The sequence below is a fragment of the Mus caroli genome, unplaced genomic scaffold (genome assembly GCF_978045245.1).
Source record: "Mus caroli unplaced genomic scaffold, Mus_caroli_1 scaffold_4, whole genome shotgun sequence".
In the NCBI taxonomy this organism is placed as follows: domain Eukaryota; kingdom Metazoa; phylum Chordata; class Mammalia; order Rodentia; family Muridae; genus Mus; species Mus caroli.
In genome coordinates, this window is record NW_028227259.1 from 23544663 (window position 1) to 23558451 (window position 13789).

Below are 13789 nucleotides of genomic sequence, written 5' to 3' on the forward strand. Positions count from 1 at the left end.
GGCCAGATTCCATCTTAGAAGGGCAATCCCAAGGCTTCACCATGGTGCTAGGCTCCCCAGCTGATGGCAGGCTTGGGTCCAGAACACTGAGAAGCAGCAAGCACTGCCAGTTTGCTCATGTGGTGAGGGGTCATTCTGCTTGCACCTGTCTGGTGTCCTCAGTACTCAAGCAAAAACTTGGATAACTGTCTTGTCAGATGAGGGGAGGCTTATCCCAGGAAAGCAAGGGTTAGCGACACATTAAAGAACAGTGGCCAACACTCAGTATAAGGAACTTAAAAAGTGAACCAAAGTGAAACTAACCTGGTTTTTCCAGTAGAGACAGATGCTGGGCTCATTGTACCCCAGTACAAGGTGCCAAGTGTGCAACCAAAAAATTACACGTAGCTGACCAGCTTGGAGCTGCAGTCTTAGGGCTGCTCCTGTTTTCATGAGTCACTGTGAGCGTTCAAAGCTGGAACTCAGGTGGCCACGGAGGACACCAATGCAGCCCTGTGGACAGATGCTGGCACTGTGCAGTCTTCTGGATACATCCTCTCCCATGCTCTCTCTGCCCCTGGGACTGTATTTAGGTGATTAGACTTTCTTTCCCTTTCTGGCCTTGAGTCAGCACTATTCTAGTAAAACAAAGGCATTCCTTCCTTCCCTCAGGATCTGATGGTGAATGTGCATTTGGAGGCAGAAAGCATATATGGCATCAGGCAGGAGCTCTGAACCCTCCAGATGAAGAAAAGAAGGGGCTTCTGGGTTTTTTGTTTTGTTTTTTTTTTTTTGAGACAGGGTTTCTGTGTGTAGCTGTTAGCTGTTGTCCTGGAACTTATTCTGTAGACCAGGTTGGCCTTGAACTGAGAGATCCACCTGCCTCTGCCTCCCAAGTGCTGGAATTAAAGGAGTTTTGAATGTTAATAGTGTTCTTCATTCCTAAGAGAGGGTCTTGTTTACATTTATGTAACCCATGATAGCCTTAAATTCATAATCCCCCTGCTTCACAGAGGATTCAAGGTGTGCCACAATGCCTGCCTCTTAGCAGCTATTCAATCTGACAGATCTCTACCACACAGAGGAAAACAGAAAAGTAGCTTAAAGGAGGGAAAATGAAACAAAACCAAACCTGTCTAGGTGGCCCGGCAGTAGCACACACCTGTTGTCCTGGCTTCTGAGGAGACAGATGAGGAGGTGAGAAGGCTGCCTGGGCTTGGGCAGCACAGCGAGAAGTTATCTCAGACACAAACCAAAGCACAGAGTTTAAACAAGCAAATAAACATGAAGAATGATCTTTAATCTGCTGTACTCCATCCTAATACAAGTTCTCTTCCATATTTCACTGAGGGAGGGGAGCCCACAGCCAGGAAGCATGGCTGAATTTACATCCAAACGTCTAGACTAGTAATTCTGAAAGATACCAAGCAGAACTAAACTCCAAACATGACCTACAGCTCACAGAGAACACAGTGCACATTCTATAGATGTAAAATATTTTATTTGTAAATGGTGATCTTCTAAATCTGTGTCCACAAATTCCAAAACCCATAACACTCTGTATACTTCAAAAAATTCAATTTTTGCCAACATTAGATACTATTATACAGAACAGAAAACAACCAAACTCGGCAGGACAAATACTGGTAGGATGTCAGAGTATTGTACAAGAGAAGAAAAATATTCAAGAAACAAATTTCATACAGCTATTTATCAAGAGAAAAATATATACAATTGATTTATTCTGTAAGATAAAAATACATCATGCCATATACATTACAAGCTGAGAGCTGAGTCACTGAATGTACCCACAGCTCACAGTCCACTCGAATTGTGCACACAAAAACTTCATTTTATACTTAGCCTGTGAAGTGTCAGTACCAGAATTTTTAAGTACAAAATAAAAAGCTAACCTGGTTTAAATGCTGATTAAGTTTCTACAAGCAAACACAAAACAGTGTGTTTTTTTATTAAAGAAATGTAAACAAACAAGTTCATACAAACACATTTTAAAATTACATCTTCGAAAAACCCTATTGCCAGAGTCCTGCAGCTGGGAGCATAATCACATCTCTCACTCTCTCCATTTCTCTCTCTTTTTTTTTCTTTTTCAAATTTTTATGTTAAATAGAAGGCTAAGGAGTTGGGTTAGGTCCCTGCTACATGACTCTATGTTTACATGATTCTGTGAGGTTGGAAACAAAGTTCTAATCAAAACTACTTTTGCTGAAGAAAAAATTCAGCCTCCATTTGGGTTTGTGTTTAAGCCGTTATTCACAGTTATCACAAATTGTAAGCACAAAAAAACCTGACTGAAGAAGTAGGGATGCAACAATATAATATGAAACATTAGTTTAAATCACCAACAGCTATAAAAGTTGTAGTTGTAGCACACGCGCTGCTGTCAGAAGTTAGGTGTAGAAAACAAGCACTAAGAGACAGTTTCCAAAAAGCCCAGGAATACCGGGGCAAAATTTTGGTTATTACATAATTATAATGGCATATTTAATAACACAAAATTATATTGTAACATCCCTACCACGGTTATAAGCACCCGAGCTGCTGCAGCGCCTGGTAGCATTTGGTCAATAACTATTTTTATACTGTTTTTTTTTTCAAAATATTTACATATTTGTACAAAGTAACAGGGTTTGTTAGTTCTGCAGGTAACAGCAGCAGCTTGGCTTTCTTCTAACTTTTATTTAAAAATAGCTTCATTCACTTATTCAATAATAAATACAAAAAGTTTCTCTTATTTTACAGAAATCAAAAACTACAATAAACTGACTCATGGAATCAAGTATTCAAATGTATTTAGTGCAAGTTATTATCCCTTAGCTCTATCCCTAAGGAAGTCATCTCAGTACATTCCTTGATCAGTGGTGTCCACTTTAGTTAAACTGAGGGCCTGCCCCTGTCAGTAAGGCGTGGCCAGCACTCTGGACAGCCCCCTTCGCTGGTGATTTCAGTCTTACATTCATAGGAAGGCCCCCACCCTGGGGCAGGGCAGCCACCGGCTCTTTGCCCCAGTAAAAGTTCTCCTTAGTGAGACTAACAAACATAACAAAACAAAACCCACCCACAAGGAAACAAAAGGAAGGAAAGAAAAAAGAAAAAAGAAAAAAAAAAGTGCTGGACCATTCTGTGAGTCTGCTGACCTCAGCGTGCAGCAAGGCAGCCTAGCTGGCTACGCTGTGCTGTGCATCCTTTAGACAAGGCTGAGGAAGCAGAGCTCCCAGAAGCTGTTTCTTAAAAAGTCAGAAAACAAAAATATCTTTCTGTCTGCAAAATCCAATGAAGTGTTGAATCGCCTCTTCCTAGGGACGAGCCACCCGGTGAGATAGCAAGGAATGCATTCAGTTCATCCACTTCCGGCAGTTCACCGCTCCACAGTGACACGGAATCTTGTGCTGGTCATCTTCAAAGTCAAACTTATAGTCATAGCAGAGCTGCCCATGGCAAAGAGACAGTGTGAAACAGGGCAGTGCCCCGCTCTAGCCTGTATTTCAAAACCAGCAAGCAAAACAGACACAAGCCAAAGCAGCACTGAGTTTGTTTAGGTCCCATGGAATCTTGAGGCGGTGGGGTATCCCAGAGGGAAGTGGAACTAGTTTTGTGGGATGGTGATCGGGATGTGCCGAGTCTGACTTCTCATAGTGTCCTCTCCACCACTTTGGGTAAGATGAGGACCAGTACTCCCTCAACCATAGATGGCTCCTTGGTTTGGACAGAGATGAACTGGCCCTTGTCAACATCATGGCTTTCCCCTTCTCCATCTTTTCCTCTGAAGAACCTGCCTCTACTCAAAGATCCTATAGCTAACTAGAATTTGACACCATAGAGAGATGGAACACTGCAAATCTACCATAAAAATGATTGGGGCTATGTCCAAATCCCCGTCATTGCATTTACTACCAACATCTGTACTTGGCCTAACATCTTTGTGACTATAACTATGTAACAATAGTTTACATTGTTAATGTTTACCTCCACCAATCCCAAACCTGTCTTTAGACAGCATCTAGAACCTACTGATCCCCTCATGTCTCACCAATTAATGCACAAATCGAGGACATTCTGTGGTCCTGTGGTGGCAAAAGTCAATTCCATCTTTAACTCAGTGGAACACGACGGAGTTCAGGGTATTCTGAATCTTACCCATGGCTCAGGGTAAGCTAATGTCCCCTTAGAGAAAAAGCTGTTTGGATCAGCATTCAATGGCTGTAGAATTCTTACTCAAACTCCAGGCCACCCAAGTGGGTGGCTGGAAAGCAGCATGACTCCCTCCAAGTAAGCTTTACACTCTGTTCCCTCGACCCCTAGACCCCATAAAGCCAAGGGAGGGGAAACAGTCAATCTCTGGGTCTTTCCTAACTCAAACATCAGCCACTATCTGGAAGACTGCACAGGGAGGAAAACCTTGCACCTATTGTGGAGCAGCTGCATTGGAAAAAGAAGGCACTGCCTTCTGTTTAGTGTTTGCTGAGTAGTAACAGGATTGGCAACTCTAGAGGATGCATACAAGATGACACACAGGGGAGGTACTAGGCTGCTCGGCAGGCCCTGTCCTAGTCACATAAGGATATTCTTAATTTTAAAGGCAAGTTCTACAAAGACCAAGTAAATAGATGTGGTCTCACACTGTCTACACAAGACTAGGGCCTCATCACAGTGGGCACATCCAGGCTTCCTGACACAGCAGACTTCCCAAGAGCTTTGCATTGGACACTAACTCCAGATTTAGAACACTAAATTCAAGGTGCTGATGCCATGTGCGAAAGCCAGAGCTGGGACATGTAAATAGGACAATTAAGGATAATAACCTGAAGAACTAGACCAAAGTCATCTCTGTGAGATACTAAGAAACAAGTGTCTCATCCTACATAAAACATTTTAAAGACAAAACAAAAGCATACTATATATATATATATAGTATGCTTTTGTTATATATATATATATATATATATATAAATGATTGATATATATATATATCAATATATATATATATATATATATAGTATGCTTTTATATATATATATATATATATATATATATATATATATATATAGTATGCTTTTGTTATATATATATATATATATATAAATGATTGATGTGAAATTTTCTAAGTGTGCATATGAGCAGTCAGAACATACAGCTTCCCAAACTTGTGCCTACAGTCCTTGCAATAATATATTGTGTGACTATATCAAGTCCCTGTGATTGCCAGAACTTTGACAGGAACCATCTTGAAAGGGGCTTATCAGACTGTCCAGATTAAGGGACAAACAAAGGAGGATGCTAAGCTACATGGTACTGTATGGTGGGTTTCATGTGGCGTTATGATCTACTACAAGGAAGAAGCTGGCATGTGAATGTCTGAAGTAAGATTAACAGATGGCAAAACTCTGGGCTCAGGCTGAGACTCTAAGAGTGATGTGATGGAAGCTGCAGCCAGGAACTGCCACACCCTGGTACTGATCTCAGCAAGTCCTTCCCCTGCTTACCTCTTCTCCTTTCTGTATCCTCCGGTTGGAGCTGATGATAATCTTGTGTCCTCTCTCAAAGGTCACGACTTCAGCCACACAGTTAGGGGCACAGGAGTGGTTGATGTATCTGCGAGCCACATCAGAAAACTCAGTGTGAAAACAATGAAGAGCTTCCCCCTGCACAGAGGAAACTAGGGCTGCTTCTATGGATGTGCTAACAAAGCAAGTATAAAGCTCCGCTCCCTGAGCAAAGCCCTCTGGGCCAGTCTCCTGCCTCACCTTGCAGGTCCTCCAGTGAGTGTGGCATCAATTACGTGGTCATTGTCCATGCGGAACATGTACACACCCCGGTTCTAAAGAGAATGCAGGTAGTCAGTCATCAGTGTGATCTGAATGACTCCCCTCACGTTCAGTCTGCGCTGGAAGCATCCTGGCCACATTCCTGGGTACCCTACCAGTCAGGGTTGATGCATTTACCATGTGTCTGGGTCAGTTTATACAGTACCTGAGACTCATAAAGTTTCTCCTTCCGGTTTGCAACCTCATTTCGAATAATTGTTCCGATGTACTCGATGACCATAGTGTGTTTTTCAATGTCTCTAGCAGCATACAGGCCCAGTCCCTAAGTGGAAGGAAAAAGGATTGTAAGTAAACATTGTAATATCCCAACAGACCTTTAGTCTCTTCATCCAAATGCACTGCCCTTGGAGTCTTATGAAAAGCTATATTTAAGGCTTAGTTAAAAACCCTAACAGCACTGCTCCTTTCAGCTTTAGCACCATTACATTGTTCCTGTGTCCTTTTCTACACCGTCTTTCAGCCTGGCTTACTGCGATGACAGTGTAAGTGTTAACTGTCCTTGGATGATTGCAACTTGGGATGCCCTTCCCTTCACTCTGGAAAGACACCACAGGAAGGACCTCATTACATGTGGCCCTTAGCTCTGGTCATCCCTCCCACCAGTACAGCAAGCTAAGCTGCCCACAAGCAACACCCTACACCAGCAACAGTAAATGGATTAAGACAATCTCTATAAGTGCTATGTGGCTCGGGTGGGCAGCTGCATTCTCCACTATGCCTGCTGAATTACCATCAAGCCCCACACAGTAAGCATCCAATACAATAGGAAGAGGGAGAGGAACTATAAGGAGTATGACTACTACAAAGTTGTTTCAGGTTTGACTGAGTTTCCTAGAAATAACAGAATACAGCAAAACAGAAAACATTACTTTGTTCTAGTATCAGGAAAGGTGGGAACAATTCAGTTTTTGAAGTTCTTCCCAATAAAAAAATTCTGAGGTGAGAGAAATGTACAGGATACATTCCCAGCTCTTTTTAAATGTTTTGAAATAAGATCTCACTAAGTTGTTCAGGCAGTCATTCAATTTGTGATCCTTCTGCCTCAGCCTCCTGAATGGCTGGGATGACAAAAAAACCTGAATTGTCAAACACACTGAAGCCTTATTTGGCAGCTTATACTGTCCACACCAGTGCCTGGTAAATCTATACTATCTTAGAGGTGGCAGTAAACACAGATGTGGGTAAATACTTTTGAAAAAGCAAATAAATACAATGTTCACAGATAATCTGCATTTTATTGCCCTAATCTGGGTTTGTGCTTTCAATTCTGACCAGGGAAGAGACGATGGGGAAAAGGCAGGATGAAAATCAAGTACTCCTCTCGTGGAATCCTCAGAGAGCGCACAGTAAGGAGCTGGCGAGTCAGCTATGCCGGCACGCTTGCCGGTTCCAGGTACGACTCAGATGTGAACAAATCAGAACATAAAACAATGTCAGTGCACATCAGTGCCATCTGGGCCAGCATAACAAGCACTCCAAACTGTGTCTGAGAATCTATGGCATGGCAATAGCAATGGCTGCAAAGTATATTGTATGCTAAATAGCATTACAATTATTGGCTGTATAATGAAATAAAGTTAAAAAAATGGAAGGACACAACCTAAGTGTGTATACAGAAATGATACAAACTTGTATGCTTGTCTATATAAAAACCAACCAAACAAAAAAGCAAAAAAAAAAAAAAAAAAAAAAAACCAAAAAAACCCAACAACTTGTAATACTGGCGTATTGAGATACTGGAGTTCTGATGGGTATGTTTCATACTGGAAGACACCTAACCCTGCAAGCTAGTACAAACTGAAATATGGACAAAGGTCATAAAACATATAATTTTCAAAAAGGCAAGTCCAAAGGCCAGTCATGAGAAGACAGCTTCACCAGCAGTCAGGAGCAGTAATTAAGACTCAGTGTCAGAGGCTGGAGAGATGGCTCTGTGGTTAAACTGCTTCTTTCTGTTCCAGGGGAACTGAGTTCAGTCAGCTTACAAAGCAGATAGCAGCTTACAAAGCCTTTGACTCAGCTCCAGGGACCCAATGCTCTCTTTTGGCCTCTGTGGACATGCATTTTTCACACAGGGCACATATTCACATGCAGACATAAATAAAAACGAGAATATATTCTTTGAGAAAGATCTCAGTGTCAGAGTATACCTACAAAGCTGACAACTGTAAAAAGGTGAGAACACCTCCTACACAAGAGAAAACCAGAATAGAGTCCCAGACTGCAGGAGGAAACCAGCAATTACCGCCTTTTGGGAAAATATGTTATTAAAAGAAAAAGTAAATATAGTTTTAGATAGAAGCTTTACTTTTTTGATTATACTCCATAAAACGACAACTATCAGGATACAAGACTATTCATATGGGACACTGGTGGCACAGTATCTGCTGTGAGACTGTCAATGGCCGTGCAACAATGGAATTGCACTTCATCACTGTGAAGCATCGCACAACTTACTGAGAATGTGATGGGAGACTCAGGTAATGTGAGCTCTGTGATTCTATTTTCATAAATGTGCCCATGCATGTGTCCCTAAGATATAAAAACTACTACCATTACCACAGTCACTGAAGACAGGAATGGTGAGAGAGGACATGACAAAAAGCCAAAACTCTCAAAGAAGACTCAGGAGTGTCAGTGAAGACGATGCTCGCTGCAAAAGCCTGGCAGCCTGAGGGCAAACACGCGTGGCAAGGAGAACACTGCCTCCTGGAACTGTCCTCCACCTACGCAAGTGCGTGTGTATGTATGTACAGTAACAACAATTAAAAAATGGCTCAGTGGTTAAGAGCACTGACTGTTCTTCCAAAGGTCCTGAGTTCAAATCCCAGCAACCACATGGTGGCTCACAACCATCTATAATGAGATCTGACGCCCTCTTCTGGTGTGCCTGAAGACAGCAACAGTGTACTTACACATAATAGTAAATAAATCTCCGGGCCGGATTGAGCGGGGCCGGAGCGAGCAGAGGTCTTGAGTTCAATTCCTAGCAACCACATGGTAGAGCTCACAACCATCAGTACAGCTACAGTGTACTCATATACATAAAATAAATAAATCTTTAAAAATAATGATTGACGTTAATTATAAGTTGAAGACACAGTTAAGATCCCACTAAAAGCATTCCTCATGAGTGGGAACAGGCACAGAATGAGCAAGCTCTAATATCTAAAATGCAAGTGAGGAGAGAAGCAACTGGAGACAGGGCCCTAACATGTCCACAGAATCTGACAGAGGGTCACCTCAGAGAAAAAGGCTGTGAAACAAGATGAAACAAAGTGATCAAGAGTGAAATGCTTGTAACTGGTTGTTAAAATGTATAAGAAAGATCATCCAGGTAAAGTAGAAGACATTTCAGAAGAGCAAAACAAGGAAACCATAAAGAAGGCAGCTGTCCACCTAGGTCATGACACTGGCTGAACCCCTCCAGAGCTGGGTCTCTGGAGGTGGACAGGCTCCTGGTCTGTCAACCTCAGAACATTTTTCCTTCCAGCCCCTGCTCCCAGGATGTTGACTCTGAGACTACCTATTAATAAATACCTTGCCCATAAGCTTGGCTCATTCCCCAACTAGCTTGTAGCTTCTTTAACCCATTCAAACTATTCTATGTCTATCACATGGATAGTTACCTCTCCTCAGTCCCAGCCTGCTTCTTCCTCAGTGTTTCCCCCAGCATCTCACTCAAATCTCTTTGGAATCTCTCCCTGCATCTCCTTTTATTCACTCACTACTTGCCAGAATCCTCTGCCTTCCTGCCATTATCCCACCTCCTATTTCCTGCCTCAGCTCATTGGCCATCATCATCACAGGTGATGCTCAACCTGAAGGTCACAGTGCTGCAGACTAAAAGGATTCATCAAGAGAAAAAAGTGATAAAGAGAGCCTGATGCCAGGCTCGTTTGCAAACTGTCTAAGAACAAGAAGATTCTTAAAGCGACTGGTTAGGAGGAAAGCCGTTGCACTAAACTTGTAAGAATTGTGATTGTTAATCTAATTTCTACTGTACATACAAACTGGTTTCCAGGAGGGGCTGGAACTTGGAAGAGGATGGGGTGAAGTAACAGAATTTTATGGCGGGGTAGATCTGAAAATACTGAGGCCAACTTAGGCACGGATAGACACTATTTAACAACGTGAGTGTGGGGACTGGAGAATTTGACAAAGTAAGAGCTTTACAGTTCCAGTCTTTGACAGGAGAGTTGCTGGTTAGACACACATCAACATTAAGACCAAAACTGAAGACTACAGGTTCAATTTTAAATGCTTTGTCAATGGGCAGCCTTACATGTAGATACTTGTACTGGCTAGTTTTGTGTCAACTTGACACAGCTGGAGTTATCACAGAGAAAGAGCTTCAGTTGAGGAAATGCCTCCATGAGATCCAGCTGTAAGGCATTTTCTCAATTAGTGATCAAGGGGGAAGGGCCCTTGTGGGTCGTGCCATCTCTGGGCTGGTAGTCTTGGTTCTATCAAAGAGTAGGCTGAGCAAGCCAGGGGAAGCAGGCCAGTAACATCCCTCCATGGCCACTGCATTAGCTCCTGCTTCCTGACCTGCTTGAGTTCCAGTCCTGACTTCCTTGGTGATGAACAGCAGTGTGGAATTGTAAGCTGAATAAGCCCTTTCCTCCCCAACCTGCTTCTTGGTCATGATGTTTGTGCAGGACTAGAAACCTGGACTAAGACAATACTCCTAGAATGTCTATCAGAAATGTTCAATGATTTCACAAAAAGGCAGTGCTAAAAAGATATAGCTTCCAAATCCAAAATGGCACATGAAGTTATCCAATGTTGTTGAAGACCTCTGTCTTCAACCCTGATCTGACCCACCTTGCTCTATCGTCAAGTGCTGGCATTCATTTTAACTTTTAGCTCAGTGCATGCAAAATCCAATGCAACCTGTTTCTCCACAGCCTTTAACAAGATGTAAAGATGTGGATTCCCAAGGCCTGCTTTCTACTTGAGGTTCAGCACCAAGTTCTAAGGCTACAAACCAGAGTCCTCATGTTAAAACCTGACAAGGTGGAACATAATTCTCAAAGCATGATTCCAGGGTTGGGATTAACTCAAATCACAGTACCACAAAAATAAACAAAGAAACAAATAAGCAAACAGACCTGATTCTCTCTCTGCGCCCAATGTGCAGTAGCTTTTCCTACTGGACATCAGCATCTTGAGACCTAACTCAACTTCCTTCCTTACCTGGATCCGAGACCGGGCCAGATACACATTAGATTTCCATTCAGTCTTCATTCTCCGGTACTGTGATGACTTGGAGTGGACAAACTGCTTACTGTAGGGTGCATTCAGCTCTCCAGTGACTGTGCTCTGAAATGACTTTGAAGTGCTGGTGCTATTCAAGGTGTGAGGCCTACAGATGACAATGTACCAACAGGACAATAAAAGGACAACTGAAGATACCTCTGAATAATGTGAAAGCCACGCCAATTAAAAGCCTTACTGACAGACACAGAAAGCTGCCTAGCAGAGACAAAGAGCATCTTCTGAAGTTGTCAGGCACATACACAGCCAGAGACAGCAGGGTTTGTAAGCAGCAGACAAATCAAGCACAAACCCCACTAAGGTGCCTAGAAACCCTGGGCTGTACTATGTGAAGATGAAACAAGATACCTTAACACAAACCTCTTGACATGGGCGCTCATTTTAGGTTCAGAACGGGCACAACCTGTGGGGTTCACGGCAAGGGGAAGCTCCATGAGAGGATTACGGCCATATCGGAAGGTGTAATTTTCACATGCCTCAACCCCAGGAAGCTAAAGAAAGAAGAAAAAGACACAAAAATGGTAACTCATCTGGCCAAGGATATAATTTTCAGCCAGGCCGAGGGTGAAAACAATTTAGATATTTTCTTTCCCCCAGTCAGTGACCTATTTAATAATGAGGCTACAATCGTAACTATTTGAATAATGTATAAATCCAATTTCAAAACAATACTTGGTAAGCCCAGGCCACTTTTTCTTGAGGAGATTAACTTCGTGCATTAAGCCTTCCTGCATGTGACAGATCTGATGTTTCACTTTACAGACAAGAAGCAGTGGTCACAATGTAATTAATGACTGTCTGGATGTTTAGAACTCAGAGCAGCTGGAGGTCATCTCAGTGGTTTAGTTTCTGGATCTCTTCTCCCTTCTGTCCAATGTGATCATGACACAAAGCTGTCACTCACTGTTCCAGCAGTTTTGGTGGTAAATTAAGGTCTACTTGAAAGTAACTGAGATGTTCAAAGTTTCCTTTATATTTATTTTTTAAATTATTTTTCCATTTACTCCTGCATGTGTTTGTGTAGAGAAAGGGCGATTGTGCCAGTGTATACATGAGTGCTGTGTGAGCCTTTGGAGACTAGAGGATGAGCCGTGGGAGCTGGCTCTTTACGTCCACCATACTGGACTTATTAGGCTGCCAGGCTTAGTGGTAGTGCCTTTACATGCTGAGCCACCTCACCAGCTTGGTCTTCTTTTCTTTTTGTAGCTTGAAGAATCCATCCCACCTAGCCGTCAAGCTTTCAAGGCCAGCACTGTACCACTGAACTAGAGCCTTAACACTCTTCTTACTTTTTAAAAATTTTTAAAAAATTGTCCAAATTGATCTTCTACTTAGATACCTACTTCCACCCCCTAAGTGTCTGAGATTATAGGCCTTCATCTCCAGGTCTGGCTCTAGAACATAGTTCTAGTGAATACATTTCTTTATTGTTCCACTTGACAAATGCACCTACACTCAGAGAAGATACTAGTCAGTACTGCTGCAGTGGGACCACCCACTCCTAGGACAAGGGCAAGAGAAAATCAAGAAAAGTTAAGAAAAGGGGAAAAATAATCTGCAAAAAACCAGGACTTCAGCAGGTCAGGGGTGTCTCCTCAGACACATGATTAAACAGGACAGATGACACTAGCTGTCCTCTGAGAAACTTGATACTAAGCTTGCCAACTGATCACCCACACTCAAGTTCCATGTCCTGAAAAGTAGGAAGGTTTCTGTAGTAGCACTGTGAGCATGCTGGATTAGAAAACAAGCCCATAAATAGGGCTGCTATGAACATAGTGGAGCATGTGTCCTTCTTACCGGTTGGGACATCTTCTGGATATATGCCCAGGAGAGGTATTGCTGGATCCGACCAAAATGTGGACACTGTGCCCCTTCTTAGAATTGGGAACAAAACACCCATGGAAGGAGTTACAGAGACAAAGTTTGGAGCTGTGATGAAAGGATGGACCATCTAGAGACTGCCGTATCCAGGGATCCATCCCATAATCAGCTTCTAAACGCGGACACCATTGCATACACTAGCAAGATTTTGCTGAAAGGACCCAAATATAGCTGTCTCTTGTGAGACTATGCAGGGGCCTAGCAAACACAGGGGTGGATGTTCACAGTCAGCTATTGGATGTATCACAGGGCTCCCAATGGAGAAGCTAGAGAAAGTACCCAAGGAGCTAAAGGGATCTGCAACCCTATTGTTGGAACAACATGATGAACTAACCAGTACCCCGGAGCTCTTGTCTCTAGCTGCATATGTATCGAAAGATGGCCTAGTCGGCCATCAATGGAAAGAGAGGCCCATTGGACTTGCAAACTTTATATGCCCCAATATAGGGGAATGCCAGGGCCAAAAGAATGGGAATGGGTGGGTAGGGAAGTGGGGGGGGGGCGCTATGGGGGACTTTTGGGATAGCATTGGAAATGTAATTGAGGAAAATATGTAATAAAAAATATTAAAAATTAAAAAAGAAAAAAAAAAAAAGAAAGAAAACAAGCCCATGTTAGACTATGACCGGGACACTTACTGATTCAGCTATCCGTGCTACTGCAGAGACAGTCAGGCCAAACAGGTCTTCTCCTTTCAAATACGCAGGGAAAAGCTGCAGCATTTCAGATTGTTTTCTCACACAAGCCACAGGCTCCAAAATTTTATCCCAAACATCTACATATGAACAAAAAATAATTTT

General features: G+C 42.6%; 1 protein-coding gene across 16 annotated transcripts in view; it reads right to left on the minus strand.

Moving 5' to 3' along the window:
• Window positions 1–13789, minus strand: part of Kmt2c (lysine methyltransferase 2C) — a 235212-nt gene continuing 221423 nt past the window's right edge. For 13 of the 16 annotated variants that reach the window (XM_029477435.2, XM_029477434.2, XM_085836525.1 and 10 more), the window contains 7 exons: window positions 13628–13764; window positions 11454–11596; window positions 11025–11193; window positions 5971–6087; window positions 5745–5818; window positions 5484–5592; window positions 2–3428 (listed from right to left, as the gene is read on the minus strand). In XM_029477435.2, coding sequence (XP_029333295.1) covers window positions 3336–3428; window positions 5484–5592; window positions 5745–5818; window positions 5971–6087; window positions 11025–11193; window positions 11454–11596; window positions 13628–13764 — 842 coding nt within the window. In that variant the 3' untranslated portion in view covers window positions 2–3335. Of the gene's footprint in view, window positions 3429–5483; window positions 5593–5744; window positions 5819–5970; window positions 6088–11024; window positions 11194–11453; window positions 11597–13627; window positions 13765–13789 lie in introns of all 16 variants that reach the window. The other 3 variants (XM_029477430.2, XM_029477436.2, XM_029477431.2) reach the window with 2 other exon arrangements.